The sequence below is a fragment of the Centroberyx affinis genome, unplaced genomic scaffold (assembly GCF_046629955.1).
Source record: "Centroberyx affinis isolate AG114_WGS23_722 - 3 ecotype Tasmania unplaced genomic scaffold, CSIRO-AGI_Caff_v1 ptg001200l_1, whole genome shotgun sequence".
NCBI classification, from domain to species: domain Eukaryota; kingdom Metazoa; phylum Chordata; class Actinopteri; order Beryciformes; family Berycidae; genus Centroberyx; species Centroberyx affinis.
The window spans coordinates 365188-386787 of NW_027279722.1; the positions used below are offsets into that span (position 1 = coordinate 365188).

Consider the following 21600-nt stretch of genomic DNA (forward strand, 5'->3'; position numbering starts at 1 on the left):
ACAGTGAAATTAAGTCTTAGTTTCTCAAAAATCTAACAGGAGGAGTTGTCTCATGATAAACTACATCTACTGTATGGAATAAAGTTCATGACAGTGGTTCAAACAAGGCATGAGATGCTTGTTATCGTTTCCAAGGTTGCTCAGTGTATTAGGGCCCTTTCCTCAACTGTACGGTCTAGCGTAACCTTAGAAATCTTGGTGTTATTTTTAATTAGGCTGTGTACTTTGATCAACATATTAAATCATTGACTTGTACATGTTTTTTCCATCTAAGAAACATTGCCAAACTCAGGTCTGTTGTGTCACAACCTGAGTTGGAGATGATTATTCATGCTTTTATATCATCCCGCCTGGACTACTGTAATTCCCTTTTCACATGCCTCAGGCAAGTCATCCCTGGACCGTCTACAAATGGTCCAGAACGCTGCTGCAAGGCTGTTGACCAGGTCTAGCAGGACATCATATCTCACATCACACCCATCTTAGCTTCTTTACATTGGCTTCCCATCAAGTTTAGGATTCGATTTAAAGTTCCTCACATATAAAGCCCTGCATGGTCAGGCACCTGTGTACATCTGCAACCTACTCCATGCCTACATTACCAGCAGGTCACTTAGGTCTTCTGAACAGGGCTTACTGGTTGTCCCTCGCTCTAGACTCAAAACAAAAGGCGATCGAGCCTTTGTGGCTCCTAAACTGTGGCGCGCTCTTCCATTGGGTTTAAGATCTGCGGTCTCTGTTGACACTAAAAAGCAGCTAAAGACTCATCTGTTCAGACTGGACTTTGGCTAGCTTCTTGTGTCTGTAATTCTGTGTGTTTTTGTCTTTTGTTTTTATGTTTTCTTGTTTTTTTTTACTGTTTTATATTTTAGCACTTTGTGACTTTGCTCTGTGAAAGGTGCTATATAAATAAACTTGACTTACTTTTTCAAAGTTTATTGTTACAGCGACTCTTTAGGTCAATCAGTTAAAGTTTTTAAATGCCAGATCTTCATGGCAAGATAAGATTGTAATAATTTTCAAGATATTGTATGTGACTAAGAAACAGAGTCATACCATGTCTGCTACACTTTCAAAATTATTTCTGACATGGAAGTAAAACCAATTTTGGAAAATCATATAATGGCCATAAAGCAGCTGTCATTTTTTCAGCCATTTTTCTTTCAAAAGGTGGAAATCTCATTTTGGAATGAAACTCTGCACATACAGTAACTACAGTATGTGATAAAATTGTTTGGGTTTGGAGGAGTAACAGATATATTTTGCAGATGTGGAGAGGTTCCTCACTGTGAGCCAGAGCAGCGTGAAGCTTCAGAGACACGGACTGACCGCTCGGCTGCTGGAGGCAGCAAAGAGCGTCCGAGTCGAGACTCTTCCTCCCACCATGGTGAAAGGTAACACCATTCTAAAACATGCAAATCTGGCTGATGTGTCATGCTCATATCCGAATCAAAATCACTTTAGGTGGTGGTGCTAGTAATAGCAGGAAATAAACAATTTGAGGTATTTATCTCACTTGCTAACGCAGCCAATTAGCAACATTTACACATAACAGTTCAGTTAGGACTTTTGGCTGAATGGTTTTGAACATTTCAAAGATTTCAGAATATGCAAATCAGAAATGCACAGAATTTGACTTGATGGCATTGGTGGAGAGATGTATTACTGGCTGATGTAGTAGTACAGTACATACTGACACACATGGTACAGGACAACAGGACCATACCTTACTTATGCGATGGACAATAGACTATACATAATACACTATTTAACTTAAATAAAGTTATTAAAACAGTTGATTAGGTTATACGCTGCTGTCAACTCATCTTAACAACACCCGAAGATCTAATTTTCAACATATCTGTCAGCACAGTTTGAATAGCTGGAATATACACATCCTGTGTTTCTTTTCAACACATGGAGAAGACATGTTGTTAGCGAGTTAAAACCCCTTTTCTTCTTTTCAACCCTTTACACAAGTTTCATGTTTGCAACAAATTCGAGTAGTTGATGTTTGTATTCATGGTAAGTTGTCCTAACCATGTCTGTATTCCTTTACAGAGATGCTGGAACTCTTCTTTGAGAAGAGCTGGGTTCTGCCAGTCAGTATCATCATGATCCCAGAGGAACAGGCTGCCACTGTCACTTTTGATGACCCTAAAGGTAAAAACCTGTTCTTTGAATTACCTCTAGTACTGTTGTTTGATTTACTGTTATTCCTTAAAGTATAAAATATTAATTAAATCTATTAAACACTTGCCTAATTATATGATTATATTCCCGTTATTGCTGCAGTTGTGAGAAGCATTTCCAAGAAAGAAGACCATCTTATCCGCACCGTTCTAGTCAAGCTGTATCCGTACTACGAGTCCCTGGGCACCGCCCTGTATGGCAAAGAGAGACCAACATGGAAGATGCCTGAGCCTTTCACAGAGAGCGTTCACCACGTTGTCTGGAAATTCCTCCTGATGAAGAAACTGTTAAAAACCATCAATGAACAGATGAGTCCCTACTTCTGCAGTGTGGACTTGGACAAACCAGAGGTGAAACTCAGTCCTCTCCCTACCTTGTTGAGGCAGAAAGGTCTTACTGCAAGACATGTGGATGAATGGATGGGTAAAGCCTTGGAGGCCTTCCGTCAGCTCTTGGCTCAGTATACAGCCTTCGAGTGTGCAGCAAACGCTCCAGCATGGAAAGCAGCAGAGAAAGACGTCTGTTCGGTCGTGAAAGAAGACGCTGTCCTGGTGATGGATGCATCCAGGGGGACTTTGACCGTGGCAGGCCGGGCTAACGACATGAAGTGGATCAGGGCTCCTGTGGAGAATATTGTTCTTAGGGCCATGAATCAGATTCAGCAGAGGGATGGTGTTTCAGAGGTGATGGATGTGTCCCCTGCTATGTTCTACATCCTGAAGCAGGAAGGGTTACAGAAGGCAGGGTTGGACATTTCCCCCGAGTTGATCCTCTCCTACCGAGAAGACACCAATAAATTAACTATTTCAGGACTTAGCACAGAGATTTATCAGGTGAAGGCTTGGATCTTGGAGAGGAACATGAGGATGAGTAAAAAACAGCTGGATGTGGACCCACATCTCCTAGACTTCCTCAAGACAGTGGATTCCATGGAGATGTCGCAGGACCTGTTCACGTCTCAAGGCATAAGTGCCTTCTACAGCATTGAGAGCAGAGGAGTTGTCCTGACAGGAAGCTCTGATAACATCCTTGCTGATGCTGAGAGGAAGGTGAAGATGGTTTTGTCCCAGCAGACTGTGCATGTGGAAGATCAGGAAGTAATGAGAATGCCCAAGTGGATGGCGTTTAACCAACAACTTTTAGACACCTACAACTCCTCAAAGAAGAGAACAGTGGTTATCCAGACCCACCCAGAGAGAAGAGACAAAATAACAGTGGCCGGCTTCCTTAATCCAGTGAAAGAGGTCAGCCGCAGCCTGAATGAATTTGTTGTGAATTACTCACGAGTTCAAGAAGTCATTCGTGTCAAGTCCTGCGCTGTTGTTCAGTTCATTCAGGAGAAAAAAGACTGGACCAGTATTGCCAAAGCTAATGAGGTGACAGTCAATTTCAATTCCACAAGGCCAAGAATCAACATCTCTGGTGCTCGTCTTCACGTCCAGAAAGCCAAGGCCTCCTTTCAGGAATTGGCTGCTGCTCTCTTCACTGACGACTTCTCAGTCGACAAACCCGGGGCTAAGAAGTATTTCCTGTCTCAAGGAAGCCTGTTTCTGTTTGCAGTAATGAAAGAGTTCAGCTGTGTGGTAGTGCTGCGTCCAGAGAATGAAGAGGAAGAGGAGGAAGAGTATTATGAGGAAGAATATGGCCTTGGAACGTCAAGCTACTGCAAAGTACAGACAGCCAGCGGAGTTCTGGTTTCAGTCAGCAAGGCGGACATCTGCAGCTTCAAGGTCGACGCAGTGGTCAACGCAGCCAATGAGGACTTGCAGCACATCGGGGGCCTGACTAAGGCCCTGCTCGAGGCCGCAGGACCACAACTGCAGAAACTCAGCAACGACTACATCTCCAAAAACGGCCGTCTACGTCCAGGTGACGCCGTGGTAACAGATTCATGTAACCTGCCTTGCAAGTACGTAGTACATGCAGTCGGTCCGCGGTTCTCTGATTCTGACAAGAAGACGGCAGTGTCACGTCTGAAGCTCGCTGTTAAAGAAAGTCTGAGACAGGCAGCGGCAGTCAACTGCTCCACTGTTGCTTTGCCGGCAATCAGTTCTGGTGTGTTTGGCTTTCCTCTTGAACTCTGCGTTGAGACCATAGCTCAGGCAGTGCGGGAGTGCTGTGAGAGTCGGGGAGGTCTGGGCTCGTTGACTGAGATTCACCTGGTGGACAACAACGATAACACAGTGAGGTCCCTGGCCAAGGCTGTAAACAAAGAGTTCTCTGACCTTGGACCTGAGACGACATTACCAGAGCAGGTAGACGAAAGAGGCAGAGGCTCTCCAAGGTAAATTAAAGTAAACCAGATCATTATAACAACTAGGCATGGGCCGGTATGAGATTTTGACAGTATGATAACCTTAGGCAAAAATACCATGGTATCGCGGTATTGCGCATTCATGTTAATGTAACCTACATCTGTAATGACAGTTAACTGTTACAAAAATGTGTGTGCTTTGATAATATATAGTACTATTCTTACTGGATTAAACATAGATTTACACAATTTATTTCATCTAATTGATTTTATGTAAAAACATATAATAATAATAATAATAATAATAATAATATCAAATAAATGCTTATTTTTTGTAAATTGGGTTGGACAATTCAATGTTGATGCGCACGCACATACACACGTAAACACACACACTCGCTCTCTCTCTCTCTCCCTCTCTCTCTCTCTCTCTCACACACACACATACACACACACTCGCTCTCTCTCTGTCTCCGCATAGCCACAGTTTGTGCCTTATTTTCCACGGGCAGGTTCGAGGAGTCTTTCATGGTCATTATGTATGTATGTCTTCAGCGCAATGCGTTTTGTTAAACGACCTGCTGGCTCTGTGGCATTTTGCTTTGAATTAATTCAGACAAAATCCAATGGTTTGCCCTGCACAAGACGTTTGCTCAGTGAAGTAACATTAGGGGGGGAAAAAACTAGCTGATGTTAGCTAGCTAATTAGCCATGTTATCTGCCTCGGTAGCTAGCCTAGAGTATTTACTTCACTAATGTCAGCTAGCTAGCTAGGCACGGTAACTCCCTAGTCCCATGACCATGAAAGACTCCTCGAACCTGCCGGTGGAAAATGGTTTCTGTCCGATGCATGCTCAAGATAATTTTCAAGATAACGTTACCTCCCATAGATGTGCAATCATGTTGGATGTATTGCCTGTGTCTGTGTTTTTTCGATAACTGAAATATTCCCATACAGCCGATTTAGTCTTTTTCGACGGGGGGAAAAGTTCGGGGGGTTCACCTCCTTCGGCCATCATACGTTACACACGGGTTGTAAACACAGCTAACTGACCGCTGAGTGCTGACTGCTCCGTACGCAACCGAGGGGAGGGGCGTGTTCCTCTGCAGTCTGCACGCGACCTGGGGGATTCCCTGCACTTTATCTTTTTGAGAAGAGTCAAACTTGTGGGGGGAAAACAGCTCATACCGTGGGAACGGTATGACTGGAAATATTAGTGGTTTTGGAAACGTGACTTTTTCAAACTGCGGTATACCTTGAAACCGGAAACCAGCCCATGCCTAATAACAACCTTTATTCTTGATTAGAATATGATACAAATATATGACGTCTGGTCCCAGTAGGAATGGAACCTCTAACTCTGGCAGTGTTAATCAACACCAACAGATTGCAGGGGCTGTGGCGGTTAGATAGAAATTAACTATATAAATGGAATATTGTCACCGTTTGCTATGTATCCCACAATTCAATAACATTAACTGGAGTGGTTGTCAACTTTTTTGGCATGTATATCCTTAAAAAAAGAAAATGGCTACTCGGAACTCCCTAAGTGAGCATGCATGCATAGGAAGATGAACTGTGACAGCAAACAATGATTTTATTTTTACTAAATATTTCGCTTGAGTGATTGTTGGAGGAAGCCTATAGCCAGCAAATATTTAACAATCATCGTTTATCAAGAAAAAAAATATTTATTTAATATTTTCCTTATATTGTACTAATACATATGAACTATACAAATATGCAGTTACATTTTGTCACATCACTTAAAATGGTAATCCACAAGATTCTTGTGATTTGTGTTTTTTTGCCATCTTTGGTGCTAATTGTTCATTGCTGTGGTGTTTCTGCACTACACTTCCCAGAAATCACCTGTAGTTATCAGTCAGTCTCCGATAGAGATGAGCAAAATGGAAATTTATTTTTTATGAAAATTTCAGAGATTATTACTTTAAACAATTCTCAACTGCCAAAATCATGTAGTGACTCCCTTTGGGGTCCGGATCCCAACGTGAGAACCACCATGTTTTAATGACACTGCTTGATCCCTGATTATTTTTCTCCTCTAGTGGGTCTTGGGGGAGAGGTCAGGGGGCGTATGGTGGCCAGTCACTCAGGAGCCATGGGATGAGCGACAGAAGAGGAGGACAAGGAAGAGGAGCTGGCAGGAGCAGAACTGGATCAGGGATCAGAGGCCTGCTACCTCTGAGCCCCAAGGGAAACTTCAGGCCTGCTTGGGCAGAGAGAGCAGGGTAAGGGGCTTTATTTTTGGGACTCCAGTGATGCAGATATTTACCTTCCTGGAACAACATCTGACCCCCAATCTACACTGGACGCGACTCAGCTGCGTTTTTTAGTCATCTGTCTCTCGGAACAGAAACGCTCCCATTTTAATCAATGCTGCTGTTTACACCGGCCGTGTACAGGCGCGCGCCAGCTCCGACCCACGCCTGTCACTGCGACCTGCGTCTTTTTATGCTTCAAGGGAGAGTGTGCGGGATCACGCCATGTAAAACCCACTGCATAGGCTTTTTAACCATTTTATTACCAGTATTTTGGTGTATTTTTTCTATTAATATTGTAAATACATTTGGATACATTACATTACATTGGGATTGTAAATACATTTTTTGCAACTTTCTTCCTGCAACATACCTCCAGCTTACAGCAGTACAACGGGCTACAGTGTGTTGATAGACAGGTGAAAGTCTCTCACTGTCCTCCTTTGTGATCAGGTCAGCGCCATCAAAACTCCACGTAAAGTAATTTCACACATATATGATTACTGACATAGATCAACAGTATGATGAGGCGAACAGAGCTCCTGCACATGTCTACTAGTCCATGTCTACACGGGGCAGCCTGTCTGTGGATAAACTGAAAGCATTCATTGCGCAATATTGCGCTCCTGTATTTCCATGGAATATCCAAACATGAATATCGACAGCTACTCGTCAGAAACACTTTTTTCAGACAAACAAGCCAAGGAGCCGCTTCAGAGAAATCCAGTGTGTGTGTGTGTGTGTTGTCTGGGTTGGAGGAATACAGGAGAGGAGAGAAAGTGTGTGCATAAAACGTTCCCAAACGGATTTAATGGACAGAGCTCATTATACATTAATACATTTTTGACATTTAGGGAATGTTATCCATACTGGTTATTTCCTAATATTTAATAGGAGCCTGTCATGTTTTTTAAATACTTTATAGTTCGTTACTGTTTATCATTTAATTGCACAGTTATTTTTGCCATTTGCGTACTCCAGTGCGTTTGGCGACGTGCCTATAATATTTTATATAATAAAGTAATGGCTACACCTCAGTTTCCCCCCTGTATATTGCATTTTAGAAATAAATAGACAGGCATGTATTTGGTTGTGTTGCTTTTATTACAAAGATGAGGTTTTGAAGTATGGTGTTTTCTACATTAGGTTATTAGATTTGCTGTGGATGCAGACAGGCTGTTGCTGATGCGGTCTGTTGGCGTGTTGGGTGGCAAAAGCTATGGTCTAGATAATAACTCAGAATGGTGGTCTCCTTATTCATTTTGTTCAAGTGTTCAATGACTTTTGTGTTGATATAGCCTACCTATAAGCTTATTTACCCATATCAATGATGTATTTCAGTTTCTGCTTGTGTATTTTGAGGCTTTGTTCCTGTTTTCCCGCTTTTGAATGCGCGGCTAAAATGTAACTGAAACGGAACCAGTGTAGACACAAACACAGGACTCACACGTGCTGCTTATGTGACGCTGATGCAACACGTCCAGTGTAGATTTGAGGTTGAGTCACAATTTATGGAACAGTCAGAGCTGTAGTCAAGACCACATTAGTCGAGTCCAAGTCACTTCCAAGGCCAGGTGCAAATGGGGTCAAGATCAGAGCAAATCCTATTCAAAAGCAAGACCAATGTAGTACATGTCCTTGCAAATGTAAAAATTCTGATTAAAAAAGGATGAACAGAGATGTAGATCTATTTGCAAATTCGCTCTGAACCTTGCCCTTCAACATCCAACAAATCAGTTTAAAATATTTTGACAAATCAGGGCACAGAATTGAAGACCATTAAATACACAGGTTTCTACAGGTGAAATCCCTTAAATTGTTTGTAGGGGTGGGGAAAAGTAAACCAAACCTCGATAAAATTACCCACTTTTTACATTTAGGCAGGAAAAACTTGACATCAACATCCCATAGTGGTAGCCAAATCCAAGTCAAAATAGGCATGAGACTGAGATAAGTTAAAGAGTCAAAAAAGTGTTCTTGAGACCAAGACTGGACTGGACTGATTCATTCATTGATTCATTGATTCATAGATAGACCTTGCATTGACATTTTATTGCTATCTTGAATAACAACAGTCCTTAATATGCTGGTCCCATTAAGATTGAACTTCCTCAGTGTGATGACATCATTCTTTTTTTTTTTTTAAGATTTATTATAGGCATGTTACTGACAGAAATAGTGTGAGAGAGAGACAGAAAGGTACGGGAGAGAGACAGGGGAGGACATGCAGCAAATGACCACGGGCTGGATTCGAACACGGGTTGCTGCGGGAAGGACTGAGCCTTATACGGTACATGCTCTACTCAGTGAACCACTGGGGTGTCTGTGATGACATTGTTCTTGAGTCGTTCTCTTATTGGTTCTAGGTTTGGGAGGGTGGAGCAGGACAGAATCTCCACGGTCACACCAGAGAGTCTGAAGATCATTCTTAGGAAGGGAAATATCCAAGACCAATTTGTGAGTACATACCCTGATTTCCCTTTTTGATACCTTTTAGCATTATTTAAATAATTTTTAATTTAATGCACTCATGGAATTGTCAGGTGCTTTGGATAAAAACATCCACTAGGTGGCATAGTTGAGGTTTTGTGAAAAGTTCCTGGACTAGTCTGTATACAACTAACCTTGCTTTAGTGCATTCCTTCCTTTATCATCATTATATTGCTAGCCCTTGGCTACCATTTTTCAGACTGGGCTTGGACAATATTGCCCTTGAAGATCAGAATTTGAATGTGGTTTAATGCAGATGTTTTGGAGAAATTTACTACTAAATGCAGTCATGGAATTGTCAGGTGCTTTCGATAAAAACATCCACCAAATGGCGTAGTTGAGGTTTTGGGAAAAATTCCCGGGGCCTTATGTATAAATGTTGCATACTCACAAAAAGGTTATGTGCGCCAGTTTTCACGCACACGTTGGGATGTATAAAAATAAACTTGACGTGAGAATATGCGGGCCATCCCGCAAAATCTAGGCCATGCGTACGCACATTATTCTAGCTTTGTCAGTTGTCGATACCATACTACACAGTAGTGAAACTCCCCAAATGTTGAAAAATTTAATTTTCACTCAATTCACTGTGATCTGTCTATGAAAAAACAGAATTGTTTCCGCTGATACAACACTTGGTCATTTGGTCATTTATGTGGATAATGTTTAACTGAAGACTAAAACCCATCTGGTGTTGCTATTTTCATTTTTGAGTTCCTCCAACACTGACAATGCAATGTTTTCTCCATCCATAACTTGTACTAAATAAGACGGCTTTAAATAAGCGTGTGTTTGTAATTCAAAAAAGCCACTGAGGAAATTGATACAGGCACACTTCAATTTGCATGAGTGCGCGTCTCTCTCTCTTTTATACTAATTTCCCACAGATGATGACAGCAGGCCCTACTCACTGTGCGAAAACCAAGATCGCCATTGAATTGGACAGTTTTCTTTGTTTATGTGACATGGACATGTTAATGCACGTCAGGGACTGTACAGTTGCTGAGGCACACAGAGATCTATCTCTCCTGGGAAGAAAGTGCATAAAAGTTTTTAAAAAAAATAGTGTAGAAAGAAAAAATGCCACAAATGGAAAAGCGCATTGCCATATTTGGAGCGGCAGAGCCAGGAACACTGGACATGGCACATTATATGTTTTTAATCTTTGAATAAGTTCAATTGTGCAATTTGACCTTTATTTACAAAAACACTGCATGCGTAAAAGCACATTGGAAATATTTGGAACGGGAGCACTGAACACAGGCACATTCACCATTGTTTTTGACAAGAAAGTGACAAGAGGGGCGTATTTATAGTCATTTGCATAATTAATTCTGGGAGGAGACAAGGCAGGGTGAGAGGCTCGTGCATGTGCGCTCCATTTCACGTTGATTGGGATGTATAAAGGAAAGGTGCGCAGGACCAGGAGCCTCGCGTATAAAACCTTGCGTGGATTCCACAATAAAAGACTACGTAAGTAGAAGTCTGGAAACCTGCATACACCAAAAATATTGTGATGTATAAAAGTTACGTACGCCCTCCAGTGCACCAGTTTCCTTTATAAATATCGATCAACCTGATATTGTGCGCATGTGAACAAGCATTTACTCCCGCCCCGTTAACTCCCACAATTAGCCATAAATGGTTAATGAAACGCCCTTCATGAATATGGATACGCATGTAAATGTACTTGTCATCCCATTCTCTTTGTATGAGAAAATGGCGAAGTCGAAAATTGTGAAATTGAAATGCTTGTTGGGAGGTCGAGGCGAAGCCAGAGGTATTATTTGGTGGCCTTAGTTCGAGTATCACCAAATAAATAAATAAATAAACAACTGTTTGCCAAAAAGCGCAGTGTCAGTGCCACTGGCGGGGGCGAGGAGCTCTCTGCCCTTGACTGATATCTCGATAATAGGGGAAACCCAAACTAGTGGCATTATTCCAGAAAAAGAGGGTGACACCGATATGACATCAGAGCAAGATGAGACTGCGGGCAGCGGGCAGGTATATCCTAAATGTGCCTTTTCTTTTTTGAAAGAGTGAACGTAACAACGCATTCAAAATTTCACACTCTTATTTGACTAATGAAACCCATAACAGACTTAGGAATAGACTTGACAAGTGTTAAATTCTCATTTTCTGACTCAGGGTATCAGACAGATTGGTGCGATTGGTGGTGAAGAGCTGGCTGTAGTGGACGGCTGTGCGCCTGGCCACAGCATCTCCAAACGCCCTGTGCGCCGTAAAAGCAGCCATAACGCATGATTACGCACCATAATTGCAAGCTCTTTAATAACCCTGTGACAGTCCGTCTAGATGCTTAACATCCTCAGTTTATCCCAGTTAAATGGGACATGAAAATTATGAGGCCGTATTGACAGTTTGGTACAAAATAAAGATGCGCGCTGTTTGGGTTAACTTGGCGGTGTGTAAAGCCAACGAATAAATGATTACGGTCTGGATGTTCCTCTGGGATATTATTATTATTAGAGGTTTGTAATTTGATCCTATGGAGCATAAAGAGCCGATTGACAGCGTCATAATAACATTTTACTTGATTTAACTGCTTGGCCATCAGAGTCTCCATTTCACAGCATGTCCAAAATGTGCGTACGGATGGGTCAAAGTTACTGTAGCGGTGCGCACTTTCTCCTGTCCCGTTTATTTTTTATAAATACCGAAATGTGCATGGAAAGTGTTGTGCACAAAGTTTGAGCCTGGTTTTGTGCGTATGCACCGTTTATACATGAGTACGCCATCTTTCTATATGAAATCTACGCAGACTTTTATACATCCAGATCCCTGGACTAGTCTGTGTACAACCAAATTTGCTTTACCATTTTTCAGACTGGGCTTGGACAACATTGCCCTTGAAGATCAGAATTTGAATGTGGTTTAATGCAGATGTTTTTGAACCAGAATGACACCCCAGACTACTGACTAAAAACAACAGATAATAGGGCCTCTTTTCATGAGGGCTTCTAGACTATCTAGACTGTCCCTGACCTTGTTTAGGCTATCACTTCCTAAATTCACTTTTATAGATTTGCTTTATCCTTGATCCTTTATGGTCATTCCATTTTATTGAAGATAGCTGGGTGTGTTTAAGGGCGCGTTCACAGCCAGCATGTTCTGAGCAGTTTATTCGAAATCTGCGGTGTTACCTCCTTTAGTTCAGTTCGTTTGTCCAGGTGAGAACAATATCATTTGAACAGAGTCTCAGTCCTCAGATTATGGGTTTAAGAAGATGGATGTTGACATCTGATAGCCAGTAGTTATGTTTGGAAAGCCTAGTCTGGCATTTGATTATTGTCATACATTTACTTTATTAAAAATATCATAGCGACAGCATGGAGTCTACGACAGACACAGGTGCAACACAGGTGTAACTTTTGTTAGGCAGCTAACGTTGCTGAACCCTGAAGGCAAATCACCAAGAAGAACATGAACACTTTGCAGGGAATTGCAAAGATGGTCAAATTAATAATAATAATAATAATAATAATGCATTTTATTTATGGGGGCCTTCCAAAGCACTCAAGGACACCTTATAAGACACAGTTAAAAACAAGCAACAATATATCAAGACATCATAAAATCAAACAAAGCAATGATAGACAGTAAAAGTTAATGCAGTAAATAGTCATCAGTGCATCATCAGTGCAAAACTCAATGTGGGTGTAACCATTAAAGTCAGGATCAGACCGAATATGCCAGTTTGAAAAGGTGCGTTTTGTGAGGAGATTTGAAGGTGGAGAGAGAGTCAGTATTGCAAATGTCTTGTGGGAGAGAGTTTCAGAGGCGGGGGGCAGAACGACTGAAGGCTCTAGACCCCATGGTAGTCAAGCGGGCAGATGGTGCAGTGAGTTGGATGGCAGAAGAGGATCTGAGAGTACGAGAGGGTGTGTAGATATGAAGGAGTTCGGAAAGATATGAAGGTGCTAGGTTATGAAGGGCCTTAAATGTGAGAAGCAGAATCTTGAAATCAATGCGGTATTTAACAGGGAGCCAATGAAGTTGCTGAAGAACAGGAGTGATATGGTAGGTAGATGATTTGGATTTATGAATGAGACCAGATATGTCAGCAACAGTTGGGAGTTTAAAACTAGATAGTGAAGAGGGAAACATAAAAAGGCGGATAAAGTGAACTGTATGTAGTATTGTTCAAAAAGGTCAATTGCTGGTGTATATTTAAAATTTTGGCATTAAAAAAGGTCATGAAGGTGTTACATTGAGCAACTGAATACAGGTGAGGTGAAAGAGTATCCAGTGGCCGTAAAATATTATTTACCGTGGAGAACAGGGCTCTTGTGTTCCCTTCTCCTGACCTAATTAAATTTGCATAATAGGTAGATTTAGCTGTAGAAAGAGCATCCTTATAAAGAAGAATGTGGTTGTCGTACATGTCTTTATGAACAACAAGGCCAGTTTTCGCATAAAAGCGTCCCAGACGACAGCCTTTAGCTTTAAGCTTGCGTAATTCAGGTGTAAACCAAGGGGCAGAGTGGGTAAAGGAGACAGACCGGGTTTTTAAAGGAGCAAGAGCATTAAAAAGACTATGAAGTCCATCATTGTAATGAGAGACCAGTTCGTCTGGGGTGGATAAATTGTCTTTGCTGGAGAGGTTGTCAATTCCACTAGAAAGAGCAGATAAATTAATATTCTTAATGTTACGGAATGAGATGGAACGTAACAGATTTGTTTTGGATAATGTTAAGTTGACATTGAAAGATACTAACTTGTGGTCAGAAATGGGCAAATCAAATGCAGAACAATTAAGAGGAGTTACACCACAGCAGCAGATCAGATCAAGAATGTGTCCTTTGGAGTGGGTAGGAAAATCAATATATTGCTGTAATCCAAAACTGTCCAGGCATGATGTAAAGTCCCTTGTAAGAGTATTGTTGACATTATCCATGTGAATATTAAAATCACCCAGCAATATTATGTTAGGGGACAGAGAACATAAGAAGGTTAGAAAAACAGAAAGTCCATAGTGGTTAGTTGGTTCAAGTTTACATAGTGGTTAGAAATGTAACTGAAAGGTCTCAGGTTCAATTCCCACAACAGCCAATGAGCAAGAGTGAGCTCTATCAGCTGACACATCGGTAGGAGCTAAACCCAGTCCAGCCACTGTTGAGTTCAATTGTCACTGAACAGGAGCCTGAGCAGGGAGTCGAGCTGTGGGATGTGGGACCGACTTATTTTCTGTTTGTCAGTGTTTTGCCAGGGAGTTCAGAGGTCAGACCCAGGGAAACATCCGACATGAAGCAAGTGATTTTGACCAATCACCACGAAGACAACCACCCATCCAATCACAACAGTCCTCAGGTAAGAAGCCTCTTTGTTTTCAACCTTTACTTATCCAGGGAGGGTTTTTTCCTAAGCATGCATACTCACTTTGTGCTCCATCCTGCTTCACAATCATACAGTACACACATTCATTCACTCTTGGGTTGTGTTCACACAGGGTCCAAAATTAACCTTTTGGCCCATCTGCCAATGGCAGGTGAACTGAACTGCCAAAAATATTTTTTACCGGCCATAACTCATGCAATATTTCATTAACAATGATTACTTTAAGTTCTTAGTATGCAAATTCTTTTTTTTTTTTTACACACACACAGGGCTCATGTATCATTCAGACGCCACCTCTTGCTGAAACGCAGATCCCCTCCGTGACTTTTCTCGTTGTCTACCTCTTCGTTTTCATTTTTTCTTTTGGTAATTTAACACCGGCTATGTGTCGCCACATCTGTTAGGTAACAAAATGTAACTAACGCTAGGTGTTTGTTTTTTTTATGACTAAAAAGATAGACGGACGTTGGTACTGTAGAAGTCAGGTAGAAGTCCAGTGTTTCCCCTGTATATATTCTACTGTGGAGGGCTGCGACAGTAAGATCATGACATGCCATGCTAAAAATCTTTTCAAAATATGTTTTTTTTTGGCCGAAATGGTCTCACTTAGTAGGTTAAGCTGCTGTTAGATCCAGTGTTTCTAGGCACTGCTGCTGAAAATGCGCCAGATAATTTTTTTAATCAGATGTAGCCTTTCTGCTGAGACACACTATGATCAAAGTGACAAATGGCAACGTGTAGCTGCAGACAGTGAGAGAAGCACACAGACTGCTGCTTCATTCAGTCATTAACCACGCCTAGTGTTTCTATAATCATTCAGTCATTTCCTATAGTAACTTCGATAGTGTTTCTCCCCTGGACCATGTGCCGCTGTAAGAAAACATTCTACGGGAAACACTGAAGTCTGAGTAATCACTCTACAGCCAATCTTTTGTTAGTAGGCTGCTTTTAGTCTTTGATTTGATTGGCTCACGTTATGATAGGTACGGTACAGTGAGGATCATATTAGTCTCGGCCGGTCTAAGCACATAAACACAGCGATGTAAACCTGGCAGTGCGTTGTGATTCCACCAAACCCAAAATTTACCCGCATTTGGCACTTGGCGGGTGTTAATTTTTGACCCTGTGTTCACACCAATACAACCACAGACTTCTGCTACTGGCCACTGAGCAGCTCCACTCACACAGTTCAGGACCCTGCACAGGTTTTTCAAGCCAGTATGCATTTTCAAACCGACAGCCTACTGGTCACAAGCCCGCTTCTTGTTCAGCCCTTGGTTGAACATGAGACCATATGTCTGTGAAGAGAGGCCTTTCTCAGAACACGTTCGCTCATCACCTCTTCCTTCCTGACCATTTTCCCCCTTTTGTAGAATGGTTTAAACATCCTATCAATGCACAGAAATCACCCAATTTTTGTGTGAAATGTGTGAAATCAAGACTGAACAACTAATGATAATAATAGTTCTAGCACTTTAAGGAGATGAAGAGGTGACCCCCCTCTTCTAGAAGACTGTCAGTGCCACTTAGTCAGTGTTTCTATGGGATTTGGGCATTTGCACATTCCAGACCCACAGCTCTGTGAGAAACACACAAGATGTTACTTTAGAGTTTAATCTTATAACGGTGAAGCAGATTCAGTATTCCTGAGTTTTAGACACTTAAGGTGTAAATATGGGTTGGAGGTTACATATTAAGTGAGCATATAGGAATGTTGCTTAGTATAGGCACTTTTCCATTTCATCCTCAACACTGACAATCCACTGCTGTTATCCAAGCTACTGGCTAGCCTTGAAAACCAGTTTTGTGGTTTAATTTTAAAGTAATGCTCTTACATGATTTATGTGTGTGTGTGTGTGTGTGTGTGTGTGTGTGTGTGTATGTGTATGTGTGTCAGTGTCCTTTGGCCAGGTATCGTCCCCCTCCCTTGGTGTGTACCAGATGCAGATTGGTCATCTCAGTTTAGAGGTGTCATCTGGTGACATCACCAAGGAGACCAGCGATGTCATTGTCAACTCCACCAATAAGGACTTTAACCTCAAATCAGGTGACTGTCCCTTCTTGCGGTGCTGTGGCTCAGAGCTGTTTTTAAGTCTTTTGGTGCAAGAGAGTCTCCAGACCCAGTACCGGGATCTGGAGTGGAAGAGGTTTCAAAGTAGGTTTTCTTTGTTCAGAGAAGAGATGAAAGTAAAACACAGTTAGGCCTACTTCACTCAGATTGTTTAACCTAGCTAACTTCACGGAACGTGTTGAGTAAATTGACTTTCTGTCTTACTGATCATTGTAATGTATCTGGGTGGAGGCCATGAATATAGGTTTTCTCATAATTGCAGGTACAATATAAAGACGAAAAGACATCAGTAATAATCTTTAATATTTCTAAAAACGAAAAACATCTCTATAACGAAAACTAGGAATTGGCATATCAAAAATGAATTTGTATGCTGGTGGCTGCTGTGCATTCTTAACATAAAAAAGACATCAAGGTCATAGAAATACATATAAGCTACTCATTTTATTTAACTCTATTCATATAAATTTTTTATTTAATTTCTGAACTCAACACACAATTTCTCTAATTTCATTGAGTTGTTGCTGCTTTCATCCCGGTGCAGCTGGAGGCAGCTGGAGGTTTGGCGGCGTGTTTATGCTTCAAGGCTGTTAGACAACATTTAGGCCGATATGGAAACATTTACATTAAAGTTAGTTTATTCTTTTCATTCCTTAACAGTCACCAGCATTAGGTTGGCTCCTCATTAGGCATAGCCTACCAGCTCGCCCCAAGGTTATCAAGGTTACTCCAAAACAAAAGCAGAGGCTGAACCGAGCGCAAAGCAATGAAGCGATGCATTTAAAAGCCTGTTATTGAATAAGCAATTGCTCTGGGGTTTTACCAGTTTACATCTGATCAAGTCTTTGCTTTCAAGTCTCAGGTCAAGTCGAGTCTTGAAGCAGTCAAGTCGCAACTAAGTCGAGTCTCACAGTAGACGAGTCCAAGTCAAGTCGCATGTCCTGATTTTCACGACTCGAGTCTGACTCGAGTCGTGAAAATCCCAAGTCTCAAGTCCACAACTCTGCTGTGGCTGGTAAAGGTTTAACTCTGGGTTTTCCCTAGTCCTGATACGAAACTGTCAAACAGAGAAAGAGACTGCTCTTCCTCAGTTTGTATGGGAGAGAATGTCATATCAAACACCATGCAGAGTCTGACAGTTTAATGTTGCCTTGCTTAACAGCAAACACACGTACCTTGTAGAACATAACTTAAAGAGTGACGGTTCCCCCAGTTTCAGTTTCTCTCCCCCTACCCCGCTGGTTTGAAAAATGCAATGAAATCGGCGTTAGAGCAGTGGTGGAGAGGGGGGGGGGGGGTATCAAATCAATTTGATTATTTAGAGTCAAACTAAAGTAAGACACTATCATCCAATGACATTCACCCACTTTTCTTTTGTTTTGTTTTTTTTGCGTCACCAATCAACAATTGTTGATTTAGCGCCTAAAACAGTTTAACATATGCACTTATATGTGGAGGTAATGCCTAGTATTATTGTCTTCTATTTCTAACCCCAACATATTAGTTAACATCTCAAAAAACAGGTTTAGACAAATCATTGGGGACCCCTCAGGGGTCCGCAAATTCAGTAAATGAACCGAGCAGCATTTCTTTCAATGTCATTTAAAATTTCAGTTTTTATGGCTACTTTGCCTGTTATTCACAGATTGGAATTTGAATTATGCAAACAGAGCTGCTCTGGAGGCAGAAATAAGTAAGGGATAATGCCCGACGAGGTGTCCATTATCAGAAATTAATGGACGACGGGGAGGCCTGAACGGTTGCTTCCGCGGAGTCCATTAATTTCTGATAATGGACTCCTCGAAGGGCATTATCCCGCTTATACCATGGTCACTTGCCAAAGAAAAAAAAATAAGACCATTAATTTATATTTTCATGCGTTTTGTAATCAAAATCAAAAGTTTTTCCACAAGCCATAACTCAGTTTCCCTGGTAACACCTGAGGGATTGACTAATACGTGGAACAATCATTACCGTCCCATAAGGTTTTTATGCAATGGAAACGTTGTTCACTACTCCAGTAAATAGGACGAACCTTAGCTATGACTTGGCAGCGGGAGATATTTCTAGTCCGCTCAGCTCATAGAACCCTTTGGCTCAGCTATGAGCCAGAAAGCTAACGTTATGCTAGCAACATTCAAAGTCAATAACATTGCGTACGGTTGACAAACAGTAAATATAATTTTACTGTATGTTTAACAACAAGACTAGCTAGCTATCCAGCCATGTCATTGTCCCCAAATCAATATCAAGATTTTCATGAACAAGTTATCACAATTTTAAGATACTTAACAGGCAAACAGTGCAGCAGTGATGCTTTAGGTTTATGCAACCACATAGTAGAACAATCACACAAACAGTCACAGCTCCTTCACAGCCTCATATTGTGATGCAGCCTGTTTAATTCCCACTGGCCGGTCGCACTGTGCACTAACAGAACAGCAGCTATGGATACAGAGAGTTTTCTCTGTATTGTCCGGTCACTGATGGGACACATGTCCACATCATCTGCAATATACTCTTGTTCAAAAATCCTTGCCAATATAGTCTATAAATTATACCAATACTACTGAGTCTTGAGCCATTTTCACCAAATCTTAACATCAAATTAGTAAAGTATAATAACATTACTGAATTCGCCCAAATAAAGGCAGAATGCGTCAACCTGTGAGGAGTGGACAAGTATTAAAAAGTACCGTTCGTATGGTTTTCAAAGATTCTGTCCAATCCATTCTAATTTAAAAAAAATTTGATAGTATAAGCAAACCACGCATTAATATTGAGTAAATTGTATTTTATCTTGTGTGATTCCTTGTGTTCATTCTGGATGACAAAAAGAGGCGTGTTGATTTTTCTTGATCAACCAATGACAGCGTCCAAAGAGAGCATCACACCTAGCAACGGGGTCGACCACACCTCCTCACTGAGATAAAAGTTCTTGTCCATTCCTTGCTCAGAGTCGCTCTGAGAACTTTCCTAAATTACTCCTAAGCTAGGACTCCTTGCTAAGGAATTTTAGGCTAAGATAAGACTCTCTGAGAGGACTCTCGGAATGTTTGTGGATACGGCCCCAGAAAGCTGTTCTTTGGCTCCACCCACTGAGGTTTAACTCAACCAATCAGATTATTTGTGGTTCTGCCTCTGAGAATTTTTTTCTAGAACTAAAACTCCAGTCTGCCTGTTATTCCGTCATCCTCTTCCACCAAAATATACTTTTGGGGTCAGTAAGCAGTGCAAATAAAGTTTTGCATTTAATGTATGTTGTCCAAATAATAGCTTAAGATGTATTCAACATTTTTGTTCTTGCACTTTTAAGTTTGTCACTGTGCCTTTTTGTGTAATTATTTTGGTGACATGTTTGTCCATCTTCTGTGCAGAAGGTGCCTTTGACTTTTTACTTCACTGAAAGTTTAATTCCATGCACCTGCACTAATACTGAGTTGGCAGAGCTCAACATTTGTCTATATCATTTCTACGTAAATAATAATTTTGTGTTTGTATTTTATTGTTCATATTTAACTCATAGTGAAGGCGGGGGAGTTTGTTTTTACTTCAAAATACCAATTGTTATTTAACAGATGGCAGCATTATCGCAGCATGAACCTGTAATGCCCTTATTTCTCTCCCAGGTGTATCCAAGGCCATTTTAAACGCCGCTGGATTAACAGTACAGCTGGAATGCTCACAGATCGGTATGTAGTTGATTTTTAAGAGAAGATTTGCTCAGCCTGCATGCTCTTTTTCATATTCACTCGCTCCCTAACATTTACGGTACCTGCTAATAATGCCCATAAAGCAACGTGAGCCATGCTTTATTGGTTGCCATGCCAACTCTTACAGTAACCAGGGAGCTTTTTTGTTTTGTCTTGCTTTTTTATTCTCATGTACATGTCATCTACTTTGAAGAAAACTTTTCAATCAGTCACAAGTGTTGGTAAAGGCTTCATACCCATGAGGGAGTTATTTACTGTGAATATGGGTACAACAGTGATGTGACTCCCTCCAGGGTATTACCTCTATATTAAAGTCTGTTATTTGTCTCCTTGCTAGGCCTCTAACCATTACTAAGTGTCCAGCCTCCCTCTTCCTCACAGTCTTAGTACTTTCTGTGCCTCATATTTACCATATACAGTATTTTTCCTGTGCAATTATACTTTAAATTATAAGAACATTAAAAGTCCCATATTATTCAGTATTCACAAGTTTGTTTTTAAATATACTGTGGCTCAGAATGCTCTTCATGATTTTTGCAAATAAATGTAGTTTAGTTAGAAGGTGTTTATTGAATGAATTTGAAGACTAAGGCTGTGATCAGATAGGTGCTTTTTTCTCTGACTCAAACAAAGATCTGCTGGTAGAAGAGAGAGCAAGTGGTCAAAGGGCGTAAGGTGCATAACGTCATTCTGGCTGCTAATTAGCTAGCTAACCTGAAGTAACAAAGGGGATAATGTTGAAAATAAAAATGAACAAGAGAAAGTCAGTGATTGCCCTCTGTGGCTTGGTCCCAAGACGTTATTTATCTCATCGCTATATGTGATCAGCTCTAAATGTGTGGCTGTGTCTGTGATTATTTGACTTCTACAGTTTCTATAGTGAATCAGACAGAATTTAAATCCAAAAAGTGATGCAGTCAGCGGTCGCAGTTCATTCTTTGTGAATTCACCCCTGGGTGTTTGTGCTTTATCCCTCTCTGCAGTTAATGCTTCCGGCTACCAGCAGTGTCCGATGATCCTGACGTCAGCTGGACTGCTCCCCAGCAGATGCATCATCCATATCATAGGGCAGAATGATCCTGCCAAGATCAAGGAAGTGGTTTACTCTGTGCTGAAGACCTGCGAAGAGAACAAGTTCTCCTCCGTTTCCTTCCCGGCCCTCGGAACAGGTCCGTACACAGTCTTACACAAATATAGATGCTATGCTATGATTACTATCATTTCTTAATAATTTGAAC

At 41.2% G+C, this 21600-nt stretch overlaps 1 protein-coding gene across 1 annotated transcript in view; it reads left to right on the forward strand.

The window, feature by feature from the left end:
• Positions 1 to 21600, forward strand: part of LOC139648425 (protein mono-ADP-ribosyltransferase PARP14-like) — a 50473-nt gene that overhangs the window by 19510 nt on the left and 9363 nt on the right. The window contains exons 9-15 of the mRNA XM_071524541.1: positions 3027 to 4477; positions 6518 to 6700; positions 9097 to 9187; positions 14440 to 14551; positions 16476 to 16625; positions 20279 to 20341; positions 21346 to 21531. Of these exons, the coding sequence (XP_071380642.1) occupies positions 3027 to 4477; positions 6518 to 6700; positions 9097 to 9187; positions 14440 to 14551; positions 16476 to 16625; positions 20279 to 20341; positions 21346 to 21531 (2236 nt within the window). The remainder of the gene's footprint in view (positions 1 to 3026; positions 4478 to 6517; positions 6701 to 9096; positions 9188 to 14439; positions 14552 to 16475; positions 16626 to 20278; positions 20342 to 21345; positions 21532 to 21600) is intronic.